Consider the following 26607-nt stretch of genomic DNA (forward strand, 5'->3'; position numbering starts at 1 on the left):
TGGCGGAAAGCCATTCAAAATGGCACGGGCTCGGGCTACGCAATTAAATTAAGCCGATAACTGTGTAGGGAGCAAGCCTTGACGCCATGACAGCACTCGTACGCACTTCCCGCGCAAAACTCGTTGTCATGGAGAACGAAATGAGTAGCGGAGGTGCCTTAACGGAAAATTTCTGAAGAAAGTAGCGCGCCAAAATGCGGGTCTCCTGAGGAACGTTACTGTTTTCTCCCTTACGTGCCTTCTATGGAAGCAGCCCATTATTTTCAAAGTAAAATCACCAGTCAATCAAGACCAATCTTTGACAAACGTCTTGTAAGTTCTAGTAACTGATCACGCCTACCGTACGACGCTTGACTTACAAGAAGACGCGTAACCTGCCATGCCGTCCTCATGGCATCTCCGCTATCTTTCCTTACTCCGTGACTTGTACGCACTTCCCGCGGTAAACTCGGCGTACTCGCGCCCTTTTCAACTGACGTTTGTTTTTTTTTAGTGCAAACGTCTGGTGGCTTATTATGCCAATGCAATGGAGGAATGATGGAAATGTAATAAAGATCTGTGAGAATATGTTGCGTGAATGCCGTGCCTTTTGAGTGTAAGAGGATTTTATTCGCTGGGAATTGAATAGATCTGCCTGTAGAATTTTTATGACGTTTTATTTCATGATACGCTCTGAGTTTATGCTCTTGTTTATGAAATATTAGGTATGTTTGCACAGTAGGTATATTCAATTATATCACATACAATAAAGCAAAAAAAAAACAAATTAATTTTAACCAAATAAATTACACATAAATAAAGCTACAAACAAAACAAGTTTTGTTTTCCACCAAAATATCATAATCTGTATTCCGAACGCAAATAGCTCGCGGTGTATTTTTTACTTAAACTGTGTGAGTTTTTAATTAAAACTTCAACTTAAAAACAACTGGGTACTCGAAAAGCTACAAAAAATTGAGGATCCTGAGCTCCCGGACTTTATTACAGGCATTCACTTTTATGTGAAAATTATCTTTTCTGAGGGGAGAAGGCTGTATAAAACTTTGTGTTGGTCCCGTCGAGATAAAAATGGGTTTCATGAGCGCTATCATTTTTGGGGTAACTCGGTAAGAAAATTGGTGCAAGTAGCAGCTTTGACAACAAGCTTTTCTCATTAGCTTTCATTATATTGGGTTTTATGGTACTATTAAAACCGCAATGGGGGGTTTTCTTTTTCATCATCTCCCGAGCCTTTTCTCAACTATACTGGGCTCCGCTTCCAGTCTAACCGGATGCAGCTGACCACCAGTGTTTTACCAAGAGCGACTGCCTATCTGACCTTCTCAAACAAACCAGTTACCCGGGCAACCCAATACCCCCAGGGTAGGACTAGTTGTCAGAATAGGCTTTTGACCTTTTGACTGCCCACCAATAATTATGATATCACTTGCGTGCCTTCATACGCATTTCAGTAAAAAAACGCAACTTCTGCTACGTTTTCTAAATCATTTTTCGAAAAGAGTACTCGTTCGTTTTTGCTGGCTGGATCAAATTGGCGGGAAACAGATGCAGAATTCACCAATTGCCGCCATTATGGTCTCGGCGCTGCCAACTCACAGACAAATGGGATGAAAAACAAACACGCGCCAACCGTATTCCATTTGGAAAAAAGGTTTGCTACATTTTTTCTCTATGATAGAATAGTTGATGGGCGGTTTTGATTTTTAATTGTAATTGTAAATTCTGGAATGGCGATGGTCATTTATATTTCGTTCAATATTTTATTTCAAGGCATAATTCTTTTAATACTGTTTCATGATATTATCGAAAACGTGGTTGTCTTTTAGAACCTATTGATTTTGAACCTACCTTTATGTACAATTAAGTTATCTTGTTTTTACATAACACACAAGCATTATGCGAGAAGCCGAAAATCCATCTCAGTGGCGTGCACTTGGAGAGGCCTATGTCCAGCAGTGGACTGCGATAGGCTGATGATAAATGCATGATGGAAAAGCAAGATTTTCCTCTACTTAACACTGAGTCAGGCATAAAAACAATTATCTCACTAAAGTAAATAGACCTACCTGATAGCACTTTCATTACTTAATTTAATCCCTTCACAAGTCTCTTCAGTATTTCAGCGTTAATCCCCACAAAAAACCTTCGTCGCCATTTTTTTTTTTACCACAGAATTACAAAGGCCAAAGGCTGAGCGTACATTTCCTTCGCCACGCTTGCAGACGCACGGACAACCCTATTAATTAGGGCTGTGCCGGGGGTTGAAACAATAGCGATTAATTTGAACGAATTGCTTTTAAAGCTGAAGGTGCCTGAGTAATGCTGGCTTTCAATTAAAAAAAACATGGCCGTTTTTAGTATTTTTTTACTTTTTTTGTGGTAATGGGAGGTGTGACGTTATAAAACCTACTTGAAGTTAAGGTAAACTGGGAAGGACTGAAAATGCGACGAGCGTGAATGATCGCGTATAGTCTATGATCGACGCACAAACGCATCATCGGTTAGGTGTGAATGATTGAATGTTTTATCGTATATTTGTCTCCAATAATGCGCGACGCCTGTTCCGTTACATATGAACCATCCATTTAAGTTACAGTTTTATTTTTAAAATTGATATGAGACTTATAAAATGTATGTGCTCGGACGCTGTCATAAAATATAAAGAACATCATAGTTTTAACTTTATATTCCGCTGTATGTTGCAGGTAGTAAGATTTCAGAAAATATAAAGTTTTAATAACTACTTTCACAATGTTTTTAAGACAGTTCTTCAGTCTAGTACCGTTCATAAAAGAATACAGATAAAGGTAAAGAAACGGAATTGAAAAGACAACAATAAAACTTGTAGCTATATCTTTTAATGTGTTTTTATATGGAGAAAAGCATTAATAGTTTTTATGATTTTATAGTTTCAAATAACATTGTGTATTAGTGTTATAAATTAAATATCTTCACACGGGAACAGTTATCTTCAACTTCACAGTTAAATTCTAACAGTTATCATGAAAATGCGAAAAGACGCAACAAAGGACTCTATTTTTGGTAGCCGTTTTCCCGCGATTTTACAGGATAGAATATAGCTTATGTCACTCGGAAAGAGTGTAGCTTTTCAACAGTGAAATAATTTTTCAAACGGATTCAGTAGATTCGAAGCCCTTACGGCTCAAAAAAAAAAACTAAAAATTTGTGAACTTTAGTATATTGGTATACCTACATAGAATACTGTGCCATAAATGCACCAAAAATCATATTTTTCATACATGACAAATCAATAAAATATACATACTTAATAACATTTAAAATCCTTTGTTTCTCAAAATATTTGGTATCGATCGTCAGCCCTAGCCACCCCTTCCATTAGTCTGCTACCTGTCGCGACGGCTGTGACGTCACCCCCTCCGACGGGGCTCGTGACGTCACCCCTCGGACCCCGAAATGTGCAATATCTACGTAATCCGTGGTTTGAAGTGCACTTGGTAGAGTGTACTGGTTTTGACCGAAAATTTAGGAGGATATTTTTGTAGGTGTTCTATGTTTTTTTTCGTAGCATCTCGTAGCGGTTCGTAGCTGGTTTGCTACGAAATGTGATTTTCATTTGATTTAAAAAATAGTTTTTGTTTGCTTTTCTACGTATTCTTTAAAGAAAGGTTTTTAATATAAGTAAGTACCGACAAGACAAAAAACTACTCCCGAACTCACAATTTGATTCGCTTGCCAAAAGCTGCACAAATTATATTATCAGGAGAAACATTTGTGTGAAAAAAAGGACTTTGTGTCACAGTGCCGCAAACTGGTGGAATCTCGCCTTTATAAAGAAGAAAAAACAGGACAACAAAATAATAGGCATCTCGTCCTAGAGTCCCATTACCTTTAATAGAACCATTACAAGGTAAATCCATAAAAACGCTCTCAAATTAAGATATTAAGGACAACAATTTCATTTCCCTAGAGCACTACACAATTTACGAGTGAATATAAAAGGCTAATAAAGTCTATTTTCGTTTTATTTCAATTAGTGCAGTCATTGAAGCATTATTGCTACGATTTTTTTTACTGTGAACCGATTTGCATGAAATTTTGGAATTAGGTTCATCTTACCCTTAACTTCAAAAGTGAATATGATTTGAACTCCGCCACCCCCCCCTGGGGGTGGTTGACACCCCTTCTTTGGGGTGAATATTTTTTTTGCAAAATAACCTCGGATATCGATAGAAGACCTAATTTTAAGCTAAAGTTGTCTTTAAAGTTTAAAAAAAAATCCAATACTTTTCAAGTTATTGGCAATTGAAAATTCGCAATTTTTTCACGTTTTTCATCGGTTTTTTGCAAATATCTCCAAAAATATAGCTTTTATCGAAAATTTATAAAGAACAAAATTGTAGCAGGTAAAACAACGAACAATTTGTTTTTTTATAAAAGGTCCTAAGTGCAATATTAAGCTAGATATTCAAGATCAAAGCCGTTTTTTATTTTGTCTGAAATTTAATCGTTGTGGTCAATGCCATGTAGCGGCAAGTAGATGCATTTTATACATTCTAATACAAATGGGGTTTGTAGTGCTTGAAATAAGCTTTAAGATGAGCACTATTAAAAGTCTTTTGCACGTAAAATAAGTGAGCTGTATTGCAAATAAGGGGAGCATCTTATATTTTTTCTTTTAAATCAATGGGTTTCATAAGTGCCATTTCCACCAAAATTAAAATTAATCGTATTCCGCCTAGGATTCACTTTATTATGAAGAGTTTGATAGATAGTATCAGTTTGGCTGCTTCAGGACAGATATTTTTCAAAAAAGTCACGATTAACGAAAAGAACAAAATTTCAAATTAAAGAAAAACCCACTTGTTTTTCATAATATCTCAAAAATTACGACAGATACGTATAAAAGTGTACTGATAAAAAAATTAGGTATTTTTCTGACAAACAATTTGGTTTATTTGTTTTTTCTGTCGAACAAAAATTGACGGAGATATGACTGTTTAAAGAGCGCGTGGCAGCGCAATCACAGCCTCTCTTAAGCCCTTTAACCCTTCACCGTTTTAGAAAAAAGTTCTTTACTATATATTGCAATGATGGATGTTGTAGCTCTCTTAATTACTTTTACAGTGGTTTTTTATAAATTGTGATAGCATGAAAATTGAAGAAGTTACGGTCCAAAAACTTGTCATATTTTTTTCTACTTAGTAACTGAAAACTTCGGAGTGTCAATATTTGGAGCAATGGGAAAGTAGGCAGTATAATAAAGAGTCACAACTATTGTAATGTGTATATATGTCACCGGAAAATAATTAAACTGGTAAATTGATCAACTTACTAAAATAATAGATGGCATAAACTACGTCGATTAAATTTCAGACAAAATAAAAAACGGCTTTGATCTTTAATATCTGGCTTAATATTGCACTTAGGACCTTTTATAAAAAAACAAATTGTTTGTTGTTTTACCTGCTACAATTTTGTTCTTTATAAATTTTCGATAAAACCTATATTTTTGGAGATATTTGCAAAAAACCGATGAAAAACGTGAAAAAATTGCGAATTTTCAATTGCCAATAACTTGAAAAGTATTGGATTTTTTTTTAAACTTTAAAGACAACCTTAGCTTAAAATTAGGTCTTCTATCGATATCCGAGGTTATTTTGCAAAAAAGATATTCACCCCAAAGAAGGGGTGTCAACCACCCCCAGGGGGGGTGGCGGAGTTCAAATCATATTCACTTTTGAAGTTAAGGGTAAGATGAACCTAATTCCAAAATTTCATGCAAATCGGTTCACAGTAAAAAAATTCGGAGGTTAGACCGTATTTTTCGCTTCAATGACTGCACTAAATCCGTAAGACTCGTTATTTTACCGTCATTTCCCTCTGGAGTGGCTTAGAATAATAGTTGTAGTGGGCAAGGGAAAATGGACCTTATGTTGATTGGAAAATGTTAGTAGGGAAATGGAGTTTTGATATCTTTTAATTAATAAAGTGTAACTAGGCGTTTGTTGGACTAGTCCTTAATTAAGTTATTGGTCGTGGCCGTGGTTAAGTACCTATATAAATATTTTGGTATCTTTGGTTGATAATTCTGACGTTCATAATGTTTATTTTCAGCCGTCTTGATAAGCCTTATTTATATTTCATGCAAATTAACGGACTTCAAATTATTATTACCGAAAACTTAATTACAGTTATTTTTACCGATCGCTTCTGTTTGGTTCTAAATAGTTTTGCTCAGTCACCACAAACAAAACGCAAACCATAGTCTATTCCGATTCAAAAAAGGAAACAAACTGTCACGTGCATAGTGATGCGACACGAGATCAAAGCTACTCGGTCGACGGCGCATGACATAATCATGGCGTCTACATCCCTTTGAGGGCAAAATGACAGCCAGACCGTGAGGAACGGTAAGATAAGTAATTATGGAGAAAAACTAGCTGGCTGGAAGCGTTGGCTATTAAAGTTAGGAAAAAAAGTTAACATAAGCTGTGGTGGTAAAAGAAAATTGACGGTTAAAAATATGTTTCGAAAATTAAAAATGAAAGATGGCGTGTTTTTTCGCGGGATGTCAATGGTTTAGTTAATTTAAATTAGCTCGATGCTTAGAATATTCTCAGAAATATGGAAAAATCTTAATGGATTCTAAGAAGAAAATGAAAACTGTTTTCTTTATTACGTAATGCTTAAAGTTAGGAAAAACCCCAACCAAATGTTTTCTCGTAAACTTGTATTTTTATAGCTTCGAAATGGAATGTCTGGAAGAAATGGGCTAGATTTAACGGGCACGAAATATATTTTACTTGGAAACGTCGATAAACTGAAAGTAGTGGTCGAAAAACAACAACATTTAGAAAAAAATGCTTCATAATTTTCCTTTGAAATCAGCGGATATGTTTCAAGTCTTAATTAAGATATCCTAGAGACCGTAAGTACCATAACTTCACACATAAGTTTCTATAAGACCACATAAAAAAAAAATAGAACAAGCTATACCATAATGACTCTCGACTGACATCAAAGAGTATGAATGCATGCAGCTCTCAATCGCGACACGATCACCCTTTGACGACATAATGAGATTCAGTTGCAAATAGATTGACTAAAGGAGAACTAAGAGTAGCACACTACAAACTTTTAGTCGGCCGATAGTTTGTATGGGCTCATAAGTCAGTATGAAGATGAATATTACGTACATTACAAAGATCAGGTTTTTAGCCGGTGTCAGACCGACTGAAAACTTTGATTGGCATCATGATTTGCTTTGAAGAAACTTTTTGATAACCATCAGATCAACTGTCGGCCAACTATTTAGTCTGCAGTCTGCGGGTACTCATAATCTGATATGTCGATGGAATTCTCAGCTGCCAGTAATCAACGTTCGATGTTTGAAATTAAATATTTGCTGCCTTGCAGAATGGGCGGGAATTTTGAAAAGAGATTTTTGACACCATTTTCTGATTATGGTGCGAATTCTTAATTTGACGAGGTAGCACCTTTTTCGCTAATATTAATTCCCAAGAACTTCAGAAATAAGAGTGGTATATATTTTTCATTGATTCAATAATAAAACCTTAAGTACGCAAAGACAGCCTCTTAAAAAATCTTTAAGTTGTCTCTCTGGTTCATAATTTCGTGCCATTTGGAAGCATGCCAAGGAATACGGGGTTACTGTGCCTATTATTGACGCTGCAAACCTTTTTGCTATCACGAAAAAACTCTATGATTTAGGTTATTTTTCGAAAAAGACTTGAAAAGTAATAAATATCCCACTCAAAACAAAAATGTGAAAGGTTGCCAAGTTCGATAATATGGGAATGCTTCGCTTATAAAAGAAGTGAGATCTGAATAAGTACCAAGTTCCATACAAATACCTCAGTTAAAAATAGTTACTTCTTAATGATGGTTCTTGGCAAGTTTTAACACATCTTGTTATAAACCTACTAAACGCAATGACTCAAGTATATAATTTTCTATTAAAACTTGCCAAGTAACATCATTAAAAAGTAACTATTTTTAACTGATGTATTTGTATGGAACTTGGTACTTATTCAGATCTCACTTCTTTTATAAGCGAAGCATTCCCATATTATCGAACTTGGCAACCTTTCACATTTTTGTTTTGAGTGGGATTTCATTTATTTTTGTAAGGTTGTTTATTTTATTTTTTTCTTATGATTAAGTTAGTTAAGGAAATGTCTCATTTATACTATCTTTCAGATTTTTGAATATGCACTATGCTTCTTACAAAGAAATAAACTAGATTAACTAAATGGACTAGATTTACCAACTGACTGACAAGACATGTTATCATATATTATGTTCGTGGATCAAAGTTACACATTCGTTATTTTCGAAAGGGACTCACACTTGGCCGTTTTCAGATTTTTACTTTACTTTGACTAAATACAAACCTTTGTAACGAATTTCAGATCGGTACGACCATTCGAAGATATATTATATAAATATAGATAAATTTAGTTCGTTTTAGTTCCTTAGGGGTATAAATTTACACCGGGTATTAAACACCTTCATTATTTTGAAACTGACTCACACTTGGCCATTTTCAGATTTTTCCCTTTACCTTGACATAAAGACCTACCTCCATGCCAAATTTCAAGTCAATACGACCATTGGAAGTGGTCTAGGTTTTTGATGAGTGAGTGAGTCAGTCAGTGAGTGTATAGTAAAAATAGCGATTTTCTGACGTCAATATCTCAAGACCTATAAAAGATATATTAATGAAATTTTGTATTTTAGATAAGTGAGGGGGTCTCAACAGATACTAGAAATTTGATATGCGTAAATAAAATAGATTTTGAGTTATAGGGGGGTAGAATTTGGCCCGAAATGGTTCGTGTAATATAACCCACGGCCGGTGTGTCGCTTTTTTTGCTCGAACTTGGCGGACACACTGCCGTGTGTCTAGATAAGTAAAATAAAGCACTTGTTGTAAGTTAAGGGTTCTATCAAATATTCAGAACTAACTGGTGCCCTCTCAACCTGAATTTTAATTACCAAACTCCTTTGAATGGCCACTGAAACTCTGAAACAGATTTCGGACCTGTTTTATATAACCATCCATGTAATTGGATTTTCTGTGAAATATGGAGTAAGTGTTGCTTGTTTATTTAAAGAAAAACGATATTTTGGAAATAGTATTGGGTTTTACCCCGTATTAATTTGAGTACCTACCTACCTATAAAATACTTAAGTAGGTACCTAATTGTTTTATTTTCGAATTGAACATTCCAAGAAGCCAAATAACAATATAAAGAACTTGGGTAAAATACAGAATTTTCTACGTAGTTTTAGTTTACGGTTTTAATAATGAAGTTAAATTTCATCGCCATATAGTTTACGTATTTCCCTTCAAACTAACAGTAAAAAACTTATTCAATTTGTAGCATAGACAGTACCTGTGTAAGCAAGAAGTTTGTTATAAAAAGTATCGATCGCTCGCTAACAGTAAGTAAACGGATTCAATTTGCTGCAACGACACTGTCTTGTCTATGAATACTGCATATATTAGGGTCACCAGGGTTTTATTTCTTATGTTTATCTACCGAATATTAGTTTTAAAACGATTTAGAGGAAATATCAGAATACAGTACGGTGCCGTATAGGCTGGGGGATTGTTTTCACCCCCATAAAATCAAGCACCTAATCAAGAACAGGATTCGTTTTCACTTGACAAAAGTAAATAATTCTGTTAAATATGGACCCATTTCCACTCGGCTTACATTAACTCCTGTCGACAGGTCAGTAGAGATGAATCTATTTAGCATCAAAAAAGAGTTTTCAAAAACTAGATCTTAAACGCCTCATTTAATCAGACCGCTTTTTAGTCAGCGGTTTCACCCGCTTCATGAAAGAATTCCTTCTCGCACCCGGATATAAAATGACCCTATATTTTATTCTGTTGTATAAACGATACTACTGCTAAATGTTTGCACATGACAAAAAAATATGTAAGTAATATACATAGACTCTAACTAAAACATCGCCTTAAAGGTGTGTTGTAGCTGAAATTCCTAAAAGAACTTTTCAGCATGGCAACCCTAGTACTATCTAACTCAAGAGCAGTCTCCCGACTCCGTTTATTATTCAGCATGCAAACTGTATTTGAGTAAATAATGCCCAAATGTTTATTTATAGGTATTCGCGCTAGAACCCGAATATACACAACTATGTATATAAAGTTGATTATTTATGTTGTTGTTAGTAACACTTCTTGAGGGTCGAAGGGTACTTTGTCTACTTTCTTCTTGTAGTTTTAGGATTGGGGAATATTTTGTTCGTGTGATATTGAATAAGTATAACACTCGGTGATACAGTTGGTCGACCAGATAGGATAGATGTCTATACATCTATACTAATATTATAAAGAGGAAAACTTTGTTTGTTTGTTTGGTTGTAATGAATAGGCTCAAAAACAACTGGACCGTTTTTAAAAATTCTTTCACCATTCGAAAGCTACATTATCCACGAGTAACATAGGCATATTTTATCCCGGTACGGGCAGTAGTTACCACGGGACGCGGGTGAAACCGCTGAAAAACGGCTAGTCTATGTATAAAATAAAGTCCTGTTGCATCAGTTATCTTCAGAAACCATTGCGGAAGCTAGTTGACTATAATAAGTCTTTGTATTTAGTACTATAAAGTCTTGGGCATTATTCAGGATGTTATCGAAATACTTTTTAATACCACTAGCTAAATATCTGACATTTTTATTCTCATGGGAACAGACGATGTTAATTTCACCGAGCAGGTATCAACTTATGGGTACGCGTTGGAAGTTACAGGTACTTATGTTGGTGCACATCAATTAATCTCAAAGTGCTTGACAATTTTCAGTAAGTAGTGTGTCACTACCGTGACAGAGTAGGACGATTAATTAGGTTAAGTAGATTTTGCACAAGCCATGTACCATGATAAAGTAGCATCATGCTGATTTTGCAAATAGCTGGAGAAAAGCTGTCTAGCTAGTGGATACAAAATAGGGATAATATTGGACTCATATTTTGGTCATGAAAACTAAATTATACTTTTAAGTTAATAACACGGAGTTTTCGGATTTATATGGCAGTTTTGCCTACTGAAAAGCTCTAAAAACTTAACCAAACACAAAGTAGGTACCTACATTTATTCGACCAATACTTTATCATAAAATTACTATCCAATTTGTAGAAATATTACCAGTCTCGAGAGTCGAGAGTAATTTATTGAAATGAATTCATAAATCATTGAGCGCGAATGGAAAAGATTCCTAAGTATAATTTAATTAAAATATTCCGATCGCTAACAAAGAGAATCGTCGCTCTTTATTACTAGTAAAAGGAAAAAAGGAAAAGATAAAAGATAGCAGAGGACGCCAGCTGTTTATCTTTTACTGGACTTTGTATTTTCTTTGAGAAAAATACATATTTAATTAGTTATCCCTATTTGTTTGTGGAGATAGCTTTGTAGCTTTGTGTTTGTATTTATTTGTTTTTCAGCTTCGATTGGTTTGTTTTGTTTACGAAGGAGGCTTGTAATAAATTGTAGACCGTAATTAATTTTATGTTATGGTAATAAATTGTGTATAGTATACAGTTATTAAGTCAGTTTGTCTGAGTTTTACAAATTTAATAAGGAATTCTGTCCAATGGTTCGACTAGTCGAAAACGACCGGGACAAATTCGGCTCCTTGATTTTCTAACTTTTCCAAAAGTCTCTGAAAAAGGATCTGTTTATAGAGGTAAATGTATAGTTTTGATACAAAGGCACCTACATAATTTTAAGTAAGTGCAATAATCCGAGAAACTTAGGTACCTAAACAATACATAATCATAATGTACCTAGTTTAAAACAAAGCCGTCTTCGCCATTAATCCAGCAGATATGAACAAAGGGCCAACCAGGATAAGACAATTGAAATCTAACACAAATACACTCATTAGGAACCCTCAATTGAACACGAGGCGCCATATTTGTTTTACGATCACACTTCACTGAGAAAGGAGGATTGTTATTGTGAGAGAACAAGAAAACTTTATGGTATGTTTTGCTTTTATGAATTTTATCGGATGGAATAGTTACTTATTCTTAGAAAAATCAAAAGCTTTTAAAAATAAATCATTTTTTTTTCTTTGTACCCAAAGGCTTCGAGACTAGTGAACCGATTTGAAAAATTATTTCACTATGTTGGAAAGCTACACGCTTCCCGAGTAACATAGGCATATAATTATATTTTATATCGGTACGAGTAGTATTTACCACGAAACGCAGGTAAAACCACGGTGAAACAGCTAGTCTTCAGTACTCACTGGAACGTAACTAGATTTACGAATTTCAAATTCATGAAAGTTTAACTTCTGAATTTGAATTTGCAAATACCTAAGTGGCATTGCTCTCAACACTGCCAAGATGAGATCAAACAAACACAATTTAATATAATAACTCAGCTTCATTCAGAACAGCGCCTTTCAAATCAAGTTATTCATTCAACACTTCGAGTGTTGAGCTCAACAGGGGTATCAAGACAATTAGTAGAAGTGAATCTAGTACAGTCAACTGCACATCAGTGGTAACAGTTTTACCGGAAAATCGTACTTATTACTATTAAGTTAAGGTGCATGACAGTTACCACTGATGTGCGCTCTACTGTACAACAGACAGACACACAGACTTTCATAACAGCAAAGTCAGACGGCTTTCAGCTAGATTGCCTTTCTGATTTATTTCCCTTTGTTCTGTTAGTTTTCTGACAGTTCTGCTAAGTTCTGACGTTCGTGGTTTTCTCGCAGCTTTTCTCAATTTCAAAGGGGAACGATTTGTTATGAAACTTTAAGTTAGAGCGGTGTTAGGAATTCTGTGCGTGGATTGGATTTATAGAATTGGTCTCGCAGGTTGTATTTTAAAGTCATTTGAAAATGGGCTAAAAAATAATGTTTTAGATTTTTTACGACAGCTATGAAGAGCCGTTGTCTAATTGTATTATTATTAATAACTTCCCTGTCCCATAATATATGTGATACACACCGATTGTTCAACTATTGTGTCTCTTTGAGGACAGCGAAGAGGTGAAACTTGGATTTATTTCATGCTTTCGGAGGTTGTTAAAACATTAGAAAAGTTCTTAAACTTCTTTGATGGCTTTAATATAATGAATAATATAATTTCTTATATCTTACCTGTCACTGGAGACGAGTATAAGCTGCGTGTTGGCGTACTTGGTGCGACGCTTGCGCACGGCCGACAGCGCCGCGCACAGGCTCGGAGAGAACGACCGGCATGGAGGACACTGCAGCATGGAGGTGGTATTACCATCACAGATATTAAGAACAAATCAATTTTTAGTCAATGGTCTACTCAACTCAACAATAATAGAAGGAAAGTTAGCGCGCAAATTTGTGACCTAGGTGTTCAAAATTCCACTGTCTCATATAAACGTGCTTATAAAGTATTAAAGACGCTGAGGTTAAAAGCTGATAACTATCTTCATAGTATTTCGTTTTTTTAATAGTATTAATGTGACATATAACTTAATTTGAAAGATCTCTCATTTTAAATGCAGTACCTACTGAAAGGGCATCTGGGCTGAAGGCAAGAAATATTCAAGAATTCATTTATTCTAGCAAAACATCAAGATCCTCACAACTCACCCAATGAGCCGCAAAATAGAACACCCTCACAGCATCAGGGGGCAGCTGCTCATACAGCTTATTCCCCCCGTCGCCCTGCAGCTGCACCCCTCTCAGCACCTCCGCCAGGGGAGGAGGTGGCCAGGGAAACCTCTCCCCCAACGCGTCGTCTAGCAGAGCATCGCGCACGTGACGGCCGCGGATGACCAGGGTCGGGACTCCGACGGCGATGCTGTATTTTTGGGTTAGGCGGCGCTGTGGGGAGACAATGGTGATGTTAGGATCGTATGCTTGAAAAAATATTAGGAGTTTAGTGAGGTCTTGCGAAGAGGTAGAGGGTTGCTTGAGTAACTAGGTTGAGTAGGTCAGATAGATAGTCGCTCCATGTAAAACTACACTGGTACTCAGCTGCACACTTTTAGACTGGAAGTGCCTTCAACATAGTTGGGAAAAGGTATATGATGGTCTTTTGGGGTGTAATGTAAAGTTGATCTTATGTTGTTACATTCATTGCTATGACTTCAGAAGGTTGACCAGAATCTAAAATGCAGGGTATAAATTGGGTATGTAATCGGAAGAGACAAAGTATGCTCTAAAAACACACAACAGTCGTCTTTGCATACTTTGTCTAAGACAACAACAAACACGAAAACCATACAAATCAGAATAGTAAGTTATAAATGATAAATTCTCTTGCCGATCAACAATCCTGACAGACATATCCTAGACGCTATAAGCATCGTACCCCTAATGGTATAATCAATCTGCGTAATGGATGTAATTTGCCGCCATTGATTATCGCTCAGTTAGCTACATCAAAGGTGCTGCAGTCGAAACTGAAGGATTGCTCTCAAAAAGCTTTTAAGAATTTGTTATGATGTTATAGTATGTGGGTTAACGATCGGTTTTAAGATGTTTGAGTGTGAAAAACATACTTCTTCAGTAATATTATTAAGGTAGTTTGTGCGTGACGTTTTAGCTAAAGTGTAGATCCAGGAACAGGCACTGAACAGAATTTTGAATATTATTTTATCAATAAAAGTTTTGAAAGGTTCTCTTAGGATGTGTGTGTAAACAAGAAAGCTAGTGTTGAAATAAAAGAAGGCATTTCCGACTTCATATATTTTCGAGTCAGTAGATCTTTCAAAAATTGTGCAACCGTTTTAGAAATTAGTCATGCCAGCGGGTATCTAAAAATTCTCAAGGAATCAGATGAATGGATGACGTGCCATCAAATAAGTATTTTAGTGAAACAATTTAATGATTCAGCTATTTATTCCACTTCATCCAAAATCCAATATATTTCTCCATTTACGTTATCTTATAGTTCGATAGGAAATTAATATATTATTGGTAGATTCCGCTCACGTCCGCCCAACGTCGACAGACATCGGTGGAATATTAACGAGTGACGGTACCAAGTACCAATGTAAGTAAAGTACAGTACCGTGAACAAAACGATTTGTGAAGAGGTGAAATTAGGGGATTGTAGAAGGCTGGCTATTACCTCGGACAAAGAATCAGCATGGCGATCCGACGAGGTAATGCTGCCAGGCTCTTGGGCACGCTCCCAGTTGACAGCGATGGGGACGACTTTTTTTACGCTTTTTAGTTGTTTGTTTTATGTACTAGGATAGTTTTTGATTTTTATTGTTAATATTTATTGTAAATATCTATGTAAATAAACACCGATAAATGTTTGCATTGGGGATTGTTAAATTCGTATATCGACAATCCATAAGTAGGTACAGTAAACTGCACATTAGTGGTAACTGTCAAGCACCTTAACTCAATAGTAATAAGTACGATTTTCCTATAAAACTATTACTACTGACCTGAAGTTGACTGTACATACTATCAGCAAATAAATAATTTTAGTTTGAGTAAGTAGAAAAAGCTTTGGATGTTGCTTGTGATAGGAAAAGCTTGGTATTTCGTGCATTTGCTACCTAATTTTTACCTTCCAAATAGAGTTCATGTTAAAAAAAAACACTTTGATTGATGATTTGAGTTTAACTTTGATAGGGCCGTGAAAATCGCGGGAAAAGTACTAGGTATTAATTTCCCAGCATGAGGATATATGTGATGTACTTAATGTCTCTTTGGCACATAAAAAAAAACATTGGTTAATTTAGTTAATTGTACAAAAAGTAAATAAAAAAAACAAATTCATCCACGCCCACAAAATTACATGTTTACTTTATTTCTTGCTTCAACCACAACCGCATCGCAGTATACCATAAACTAAACGCGCCTTGTTAATAATTAGTCGTCTAAATATAGCGGGCACAGGAAAGCGCGTTCTGCCTAACAAGACAGAAGCCAGCCTCTTTGAGTTACTGACCTGCCTTACTGATGTTTGTTTTTTTTAGGTGTGAAGGAATTAGGTGATGATTAGTGGAAGTTCATTTCGGTGTTTGGTTGTTTTTTTGGACACTGTTCCTTACTGTTCAGTCCAGGTAAATGATTATATTAATGTCGAATAGAGACGAAATAATTATCTTAGTAAAGAATTTACTTCTAGATCGCATGCATTCTACTTAATAGTAGGTAATTAGTAAGTAAGAGCATATTTTATATCCTTAATAACATTTTGACCTAGGTACGTGGCCAAGAGAGAAATATAGGTACTTTCCTTTAATCCTTTTAAATAATAATGAAACATGCTCTCACATTTTCTCTCAGCATTAAAAATTCCCATTCAATGACTTATAAATAAATAATAAAACTTCAGACACAGTGTTGCCATCAGTAAAAATGTCTATAGCATTAAGCCGAGCTTTCACGGTATTATTGTGAAATGTGAGTGAAATAAAAAGGAAACGGAAGTTTCCGGCACTTGGACGTTTCAGTAAATAATATGGACTTCCCTTCAGTAATGGACGAATATTATTTATTTTTCACGGAACATTTGTTACAGGAAAAACGTGTTACTTAAGTAACAGTTTGTTGGAGAAACGATATAATCTTCACACGTAGGTAATTTACATGAAAGTTGTCAGAATAATCATTGATTTAGTAAATTACGTAGTACCTACTAGTGCAGGGGATTAGTACCGTGGTATTTATTAAACTATTTCAACCTTCTAAATGTGCTTCAAAAGCAATTTTTTAAAACAATTCTAGCCGAAGAGTTACTTCATCATAATATTGTTAATCTGTCAAAGAGCGATCTGAATTCGTAATTCAAACATTTTGTTTCAGAAACAAACTTTAACAATGTATGATACCCTGGTACACGTACCTAAAGCTCTGAAGGTAAGCACGTACTCTCGCTATATCAGTGTTGCATATGCATGCATGCATTGTGTTAGGTACATGAAATTCAGGTGTATGCACAAATGTTAAAGCAAAATAATCGACAATTTTTTTTTCCGTTGTCTTGTAGAATGTGTCGTTACTACAGAAATTTTAAGATTTTTATCATTCCTTTATTAGGTCGACTTGTATTTATGTAACTAACTACTCGTATGTATGTATTCTACGTTGACTAATTGACCATCTTCTATCTAAAGGATCATAGCCTCATGAAAATCGGCAACTGTACTACCTAAGCAAGCTTACCGTCTTCAGCTTTCAGTAATACCTACTGATATAATCAGTCGAAATTCGATATTCTCTTAATTACTGATTTAGTTAGATAATAATTTTGCCAATTTCATTAATAATAGAAGCGCGGCCAGTATAAGTTTACTGATATAATTGTCCAATTAAGTAAACTATTTACAAATATTTCATCTCTGTACCTGAAAACTGAATTTACCTAACATAATGTTACCCTATCTTCTACAGCGATATTTTAGGTGCACTGCAGAAAATATAAATAAATTCGTTGGCTCGGAAATATTCATGCATCGTATGCAGTACACAGCATTTTGTTATGAACAATTTTGCAACGATATCCTTCGGGACCTTACAATGTAAACGGCCATCTTGAATTTATGTATATGCGTAAAAATGTCTGCCAAGTTTCGCTAGACTAACTTAGATAAAAAAGGTAAGTAAGTATATGTTTTTGAAAACATAGGGGTATTTTGCCTTATAAAGGCTTCTTTTTGAATAAATCTTGATAGTAAAGGTAATCTTGGTAGGAAAAGGGTTATCTTAATGTTAGAACATAATTTATTGTCTTGACTGCGGGTGTTTTATTTCTCCCTCAGTCGGGGTCAGTGAATGTAAAATTATTATCTGTTCTGTTTTAAGCGGCCTTACATTGTAGCTATTTAATATTTTTTTTAATTCAGGTTAATAAAAGTATTATTATATCGGCATACTTGCCTAGGTGATTGGTTTTTATATAATAACTTATTACGATTTATTTCTTTAAAATTGTAGTATTGTTTCTTTTAAAAACATCTTCTATTTACGGTTCAAAGCCAGGAACTCCAAAAATTTCCATTTTCCCTTCACCAAAACCAGAAAATACCAGTTTCCCAACCCTTCATCGCACGCAAACTTCAGCTTTCACCGTACCGTACAATACGTCAACGTCCATTGACGTAAACAATGCGGGCAGCCAATCACGCTAAGAGCTGTCTCCGTCATTTGACGTTTGGCGAACAGCGTCTGTGGGACGTTGACGTAACGTGACGTTGCGGTGTCCTGATGAGATTGAGGGAAGCTGCAGATTATTGGATTGGTTTGTGGATTACGTGCAATTTTGTGTCAACTGTGAACAGTTCCTTACTTAGAACCCCTATATAACTGTCAGAGAAGGTATAGTTTCGCTCACAAAAGGTGGTCCTATTTCTTTTATCCAGTTTTAATGAAAGTGAATGCTGATTTGAAGTCCTAATGTGGGTTACCAACCATTTAACGATAATAATGATAACCGAACCTTATCAGTTTGACCAGAGAGTCAGGCCACAAAATACATAGGTACAGAAGTCAATCTACATACAAAGCGCGTTCGAGTCACGCAGACAAAGGTGTCTATGTGTGCGTGTTCACAGACGCGCTGTCTCAAAACAACTCAAAACAGTGCGAGCGCGGCTGCCGCTTTCTTGAGATAAGCGCGTCACACAAAGGTAGATAAATGTGCACGCGTTGTGATACCTACCTAACTGTAATTTGACTGTAATATTTTTAATTTTAATAACAAAAGAAAAAGTAATAATGGAGCAACAAAATTCGTATTATAATTGAACAAGTTGACGGTTGTTTTATACAACAATAAACAGTGAATTGTCGTTTTTTAGCCTGCCGTATTACCTATAGTATGTACCTACTTATTTTCTCATATTTCGATGGTTCGTTTAATAAACGCAGTAGGTAGGTACAGTTAGGTTGGTAGGTAAGCGCCCCGGCGGCGGCCTCTGGCCCAATGCCGTAATAAGTTTTGCTAGTGTCGACCCAGGCGAACCTGCCTACCTACCCTCAAAGATTATTGCTAGTAGGAGTTGATAATTTTTGTGATCATGGCGAGACTATGTTGTAAGGTAGACGAAATAAAACTCGCACATCAAGTTTTCTGTAGGTAGAAGCAAGCTTAGATCAGGGACTGTACCAACCCATTACATACAAAAATATTTTTTTCACAAGTAAAGAGTAGGGTAAGTATATATGTATGAATAACAAAATTATAAATTGCGGTTTCTGAAAAACGGTATCTCGTTGAAACGAATTTCCGTTGAAAGTGTTTATTAACCTCTTGTATGCCACATTAAATATTTTATTATTATTGGTTTATATTTCATTTCTCCTGTTTTATTCTCAACAATACATCAAATAATTAGATACGAGTACCACTACCACGTTAGTGTTATGCGCATAAAACAGTTGACAACCCTAGCGCGACCGCCGAGTTTAGGCATGAAAAGTGAAGTACATACATGAGATTGACTTCTGTACCTATGTATTTTGTGGTCAGGCCGAATTGACCAATACCAATTTTTGTTTGGATTGGTTTGGTTAAGTGGTGCAACTCACCCTTAGATTTGTAATTGTAGTTTTTGAATCGTTTGTACTTTAGAATAACCACAGTCTTGAGTCTAGCATTATTTAGTGAAAACAAGTTAGCCAAGGCAGTGTTTTACTTAGATTCTACGGTTTTACCCTTTGTGTACGGAATCCTAAAAAAGCACAAGACAAGAAGCATTCGATTTCCTCATCCATAAAGCTATACATATTTCCAAACGATTCGGGTCACCTAGTTCCCAATGCTCCATTGGTACAATACAGGGGAGCATGAACCTCTAAGTTTTCATATCACGTAGGCAACCCGAGGCATTCTTTAGGAGATTTCTTTGTTGGCCCCTAACCTAAGAAGCTGAACCAAATTGGTATGTTTTGAATGCCGAGTTGTTCTACAAGAAGGTTGAATAGGTACCGGATTTTATGAATATTGAGTATTTTATGGTGCGGGTATGGTATGGGTGTAATACGGTATTGTAGTGAGCACATTACAACGATCATCCGGCGGGTATCAGACCGACTTAGGCCCGGGTTGACCGGCTACATAAAGGTCTGTTTTCTAAAAACAACTGCTTATTATGAATTTTCACATTCAATTTGCAAACTAAACATTTGTTTTAAGATCAACCGTCATTTATGTTATCGATATAAATGGGCCTTAAACTGTTTTACCGTAAGGTTAAAATCTTTGGCAATCTTAAATCTCCTGCCAAGATTTTTAGATTGTGATAGTAGTATCCAATGGAGTAAGTAAGCGGATTTTTAAAGTTACTTAAATTATTATTTAAATTCTAACAACAGTTAAAAACACCCAAAAATCTTGATAACAGTCACACCAAAGTTCAACGCCGGTCATCAAAAACAGGGACCACTTCCCAGAAGCTTAATTAACTCGTCCACCACCAGAATGTCCAAGATTAAGGAGCTCCTCGGTCGAACGGTCCCAAAGAGGGGGAGGTGTCACGCTACACTGGCCACCCCTCCCAAATTACTGGCGATTACAACCCTTAGACAAGTAACTTTATATCTTTTGATACGGTACAATGCAGATTGGATCCTTGAGGGGTTATTTTTAAAGAAAGAAAGAAAGGAGGATTATAACTGATGTTTTGAATGTAGTGAAATGTAATGAAAAGTCAAGATTAAAGAAGTAAAGGATTGGATCTTGGCTGGCTTACCACTGCTACAAAGTAGAAATTACATTCAGATGTTTTTAATTGTTCAAGTGTTTTTATCGTGAAAGCGTAAAGTATATTTTTAACACATTACCGAGGCCTTTTTGCCATTATCGTAACGAAAAACTACAACAGAATAGGATTTTATTTATTCCGACGTAGTAATTATTGTTCTGAACTTAAGTACGTACGTTATCCTTATTAGACTAGCAAACAGGTATATATACAATTGAATTATCCATGTTGTTATTGACAGTGAACTCACTGTACATACTATGTAATACTAGGTACCTACTATATGTATGTACATATTTAAATCCGATCTGTTCGCCATCATCTAAACCCTACAGGAGCTGGGCATGACACGTGCAACCAGACAGGCTAAGTTCCATCGATAAGCATAGCTACACAAACAGCCAGACACAAATAATGTCTGTGCCAGACAAATTCGGCTGTTCAATGGCCGACAGATGTCAACCGCGCAGTCCTTCACAATGTAATAAAATCGTATTGTTATCGGACTCTCATGTGTGTACAGTTAGTGAACTGCCTGCAGGCTTGCAGTCAGTTATATTTTGATGATGACACTACACTCGAACCATCACTTTGTGTCGATAATTTAGGTATTTCAATAATGTAAGGAGAAATGATATTTATTTTGCAAATAAGTTAACACAAGCCTTTCACACGTCAAATCATTAAAACCGAAAAGAAGTCAGTATTTCCTATCTGACTACCTTGAGAAGAAACACCGAAACGAACTCAAGGGTCACAGTCTCTTTTAAAGTATACCTATCGTCTTAGCTAGGCGTGTATGTAATTTTATGTATCTTGGCAGGCACTTAGAAACGTAAACAAAAAAATATTTAAGCACAAAACAGCAATTTCCTTGAAAATTAAAACGCACACAAAAAAAATCCAAGATGGCGTTACCGCGCTTTTTCTTCAGCCACAGAGTATAAAAAGCGTGTTTAAACCGGTGTGTACCGGTTGAAAGCAGTGTAAATGTCTGCAGAAAGCGCTCTAGGGGTGCATTGAAGGGGCTCTGAGGGCTCTTGGCAAGACTTGAAGGCCTACGACGCGGACCGTCTAGCTACAAGTGTAGCAAACGCCTTGCTTCTTTTTAAATGACGTTTCTATAGAATTTTTAGGGTTGCCTGCTTGAAAATGTGGTGTGGAAAATTATTTAAACCTACCGCAGGGATTCCAAAATTCTGTTTTTAAATAGAACTGGTCAGGTTACTTATAGGCTCCAGTTGGTATCGGTATGTGTCTTCGATAGTTGATTGATGATTCGATTCTTTATGTGGAAAATCCTTTTACGAAAAACCTCATTAAGACAATTTTATTTCATCTGCAATTTTATCACTCTATCCAAAAACTAAGCCCGAAACGAAAAACCCATCTGACCATTCAAACGTAAGGCATTAACAATAACAAAAGCAAAACGTAACAATACCACAAAATAATTTATCAATTTCTTTACACAATAGCCCTTAATAACATAGGAAATAAGTTTTCACTCCAACAATAGCATCAAAAGACAACGGAATCATATTTTCGAAGGAGGGTAGTCATCGATTTTCTCCAATACGTACCTACAGTTCAGTGAACCTTGTCGTGAGAATTCTACATAAAGGAGTGCGGTTCGAGGCTCGGGTAGCGATAATGAAGAAATGTTAATTATTTCAAAACAAGGTTTTATTGTGACTGACGTGGTTGGTGAAGGAATTTGATGTTATCTTGTGAATGAAGATAAGCTTTTGATTCAGCTTTTTATCTAGATAGTTGGCCACTGTGCTGATACTTTTGATACCTACCTAAATACTGCCGTTAAAGATAAAGAATATCTAGCCTCATTACCATCACCTCTTTTGAAAAGAGTTTTTTATGTGCAGCCGGGGTTCAGCAACGATATATTGAAAGAAATAAAGAAAGAGGACGAAAGTAGATTCGGAATAACGTATCCATAAACAAACAAGTTTATGAGACCAGAAAGAACTAAACAATTTTCTTGCAGGGCGAACTTTAGTGTTATATTAGCAAAATATCTCTGCCAGTTTCTATTCAACGTTGTAAAGCAAAACTTTTACCTATAGTAACAAAAATCTAAAATATCCTTTGTAACCCGTTCAAAAATTATTATCAGCCAGCATTGTCCATGTTCCCGAGTTTGACGAAAAAATGACCACTTCGTCGCTCCATGACAACAATGGATGTATTTTTGCAAGGGCTACTGAACTCCGAGCGCGCTTCAAAAATGCAAGCCGTGCAGTTTGTAAGTACCCAGCCAATATCTGTCGGTGGATATGGCGGGCTTTTTGTAAATCGAATGTTTTTGAAATGAGAAGCTCCGTCTCTGTGGTTGATCTAAGGAGGTTTTCATTTGAAATGAGTTTTTACTGTGACTATGGTCCTTAAGTGCCTAAAATATTTTTTTAGTGGAGATTTAAAAAATCCCCAAGTAGAGTAATTTATTTAAGTAATACTAATTCCAGGCTGAACATTAGTTTTATCAAGACTTATCATGGGTAGAAAGCTTTCTTTTTATTAAATGTTTTATTAAGTCGCTAGTTTGCTACGCAGGTATGTGATGCAAATTCCACTTATTGAAATCTTTCAATGCACTTTAAGCATTAATAAGTAAGTGCATTAAGAGGATGGAAGTTTCCTAGTAAACATGTTTTGCTAAAAATCGATAAAACCTAGGTAAACACGGAGATAAAATGTTGAGTTAACAAGTTTACAATGTACATATACTTACTTACTGACGGCCAGTTTCTAAGAAGAGAAGAAAAGAAGAGAAGAAAAATTGAATTTGACCGTTACTTTCACTTTAGACATTACTTTGACTTTAACTTTGGCTTTAACTTTTGATGAAGAAACTGGCTGTAAGTGTTCGCTTACATTAAGAGGGTATTCTTGCTACTAACGGCCAGTTTCTTCATCAAAAGTTAAAGTTAAAGTTATGGCTAAAGTAATGTCTAAAGTAAAAGTAACGGTTAAATTCAATTTTTCTATTAGTTTTGCTGTCACTTTAGCCTTGAAAAAACGAATTTGACCGTTACTTTAACTTTAGACATTACTTTAACTTTAACTTATGATGAAAAAACTGGCCGTAAGTTATACTGAATAAATAATAATCTTTATGAAGAGAAATGTTGAGTTTTTCATAGATTCTATGTACATATGAATATTTCGAGTTGGTTCACGTGACAAACATAATTGATGAAGTTTAATGCTAATTGAAACAGAAAGCGTCCTTTCAGAATAAGAGAGCACAGTAATCGGGTATACTTAGATATCCGCATTAATTTGTTTTTTTTCCGGTTTCAAAATACAAACCTATTTTTGCAAATTTTGTATAAGTCAATCAATTTCAAGATATAAGAAATCACTGGAAAATTATATGTCTACAAGAATAATTCATATGCAATATACTTAAGTACCAAACATTGATGCATTGTAGTCTAGTCGATACAATTATGCAAATATGAGCCAATCAAGGGTCAATTGTCGGATGTGCTAGATCTGAGCCTAGCTTCAGTCTTCATTGAGACTTACAGGAAACTCTTGATATGATGCCATCGAGTACATTTCCTCTTTCTAAAGAATGAGTTATGGTCGTTACGTTTAATTGTTTTTGATCTATATAGGGTTGTAAGTTTTGAAAAAGAAAATAGTAGGATAAATGTATAGACTTGGTAGGTTGTTATTTATGACTGGAAATGGAAAAACCGGCCCAGTGCGAGTCGGACTCGCGCACGAAGGGTTCCATACCAGAGCAAAAATGAGCAAAAAAATGACGTTTGTTGTATGGTAGACCCCCAAAATATTTATTATATTATAGTTTTCAGTATTTAAGAAAATTTAAGCTCTCTAACTATCACGGTTCATGAGATACAGCCTGGTGACAGACGGACGGACGGACGGACAGAGGAGCGAAAACAATAGCGTCCCGTTTTACCCTTTGGATACGGAACCCTAAAAAATAGATCACTGTCTGCATATGTGTTACATCCAGATTGAAAATTGTGATAACTTTCCTTAAATTCCGTTGAAAAGCGTTATTGAAAAATTCGTTTCGTTTACTTTCAAAGAGGACAAGTTATTCAAAACTTATTTGTGATAAAAACACTATTATAGCAAGGCAATCACAATTTACAAACTAAATCCACATCTAAAACATCCTAAAAATATTCAAACCATCTTCGGAACCACAGACAATTTTCCCATCCGTATTACATTTTCAATGCATTTCCGCGCCATTCCTAGCAGTACGTTCCATGATACGCAAGCTCGCGTCATAAACAATACATTTCTGACGTTCTGACGTTAGGGCAGACGGATGTGAAATGTCAGAAGTGGGAATTCCGTTGCTTTCGTGGAACTGTTATTACGTAGGTAAGTTGTTGACCGCGATTTAATTACCTACTAAAGTGGGGTCGACGAGCAATTTCTAACAGTTTTGAGTGCCAAGGGATTTATATTCTAATACTTATGTATAGCTACCTCTTTAGCTCTGAGTATTTACCTGTATGGCTCCTGCAGACTTTTTATTTAATATTTTCAGACGTCTACTTAAGTTTTTTATGCCTACAACTTTTGAAAGTTGCTCTTGATTTCTCAAAATTTCCATCTTCAGATCGTGACCTGATGAGTACCCCATCACCTGGAAACCTACCATATAGAACAAAATAAGATTTTTGTAAATCGGTCCAGGCTTCTTTGAGTAATCGATGAACTTGCATAAAAAAGATTCCGACAAATCGGTAAAAAATGTACAATATAGCCCTAGCGGAGCCCTACACACTACGGGCGTCACTAAACTAGGCTATTTAACGAATGGAAACCACTGGATACTGTTTGAGTTTAAGTTTATTTCAAAGAAAACACGAAACGAAACAGTTATACAATTGGACAACAACCACGAATGTTACAAAACTAACTAATGAACTAAACCCTGAGTTGAAACAATGGGGCGAGCGTATTCAACTACATGACGAGACTCAAGCGAGGCGCATCCGACGCGCACTCGCGGCACACGCTTCTTGCTCACTGTCGGCGTGAGCGGCTGCGCGATGTCGCGTCCCCTTCCACGCGCCCTCTTGCGGCGCGTGTAACTAACTAATAGGGCGGCAAACTACTTGCGCGACATACAGCCACACGCTATAACAAAACAATTTAATTTAAACCACAAATTAACAGCATTATTTCTACTACTAAAATAATTCAAATTCCTAAAACACATATCTAATAACCGCAACAAAATATGCGTAACATGTTATCTACGTTTGCATGATACGTCGCGATCGAGATAATGCCCTCGGGAGCTACGCGATAGCACTCCTGTCCTTTGTGCCAATGTAAACAACGACTGGCTATTAAAAAACGAATATTTTTTGGCGGGTTTTGGGCGACGTAGTTTTGGAAATTTGGAAATTCATATCTGTATTTTTGTGTTGTGATAAAGGATATAAAAGATATTGATGCTACTATTAACATTAGAAGTTAATATTAGAAAGTAAAGTGGCCTTAAAGCAGAGGCTGGTTTATGTCTTAAAGAGATTTATGACAAGGTTTTTTTTATTTCGTAGGGGATTATAAAGCGTTAGGTCTAAAGAGTAGTGTAGCTGTTATGGACCATGTGATTAATTCGGGCATTATTTATAATGCCCGAGCATTATGAATAATGTCTAGCTTTATCGGGCCAAGTGATTAATAACTATCTTAACTTCATTATTTATCACATTGCACGGGCATTATTATATTGCTACATGATAGTTGGGCAATTTGATAATAAAGCTATATTTTATGCGGTGCGAGGGTGGCAGTTGTTCTAATAAATAAATCCTGTTACTTGCTACATATTTTATGATTATTGTTTTAAATTATATGTTCTATTTTAATG

The 26607-nt window shown here is 35.8% G+C and overlaps 1 protein-coding gene across 1 annotated transcript in view; it reads right to left on the reverse strand.

Moving 5' to 3' along the window:
- The window catches only part of LOC110373663 (nucleoredoxin), a 55995-nt gene that overhangs the window by 13697 nt on the left and 15691 nt on the right, over window positions 1-26607 (reverse strand). Inside the window, exons 2-3 of the mRNA XM_064040360.1 lie at window positions 13630-13863; window positions 13159-13268 (exon numbers count right to left, since the gene is read on the reverse strand). Coding sequence (XP_063896430.1) covers window positions 13159-13268; window positions 13630-13863 — 344 coding nt within the window. The remainder of the gene's footprint in view (window positions 1-13158; window positions 13269-13629; window positions 13864-26607) is intronic.

The sequence above is a fragment of the Helicoverpa armigera genome, chromosome 22, assembly GCF_030705265.1.
Source record: "Helicoverpa armigera isolate CAAS_96S chromosome 22, ASM3070526v1, whole genome shotgun sequence".
NCBI lineage: Eukaryota > Metazoa > Arthropoda > Insecta > Lepidoptera > Noctuidae > Helicoverpa > Helicoverpa armigera.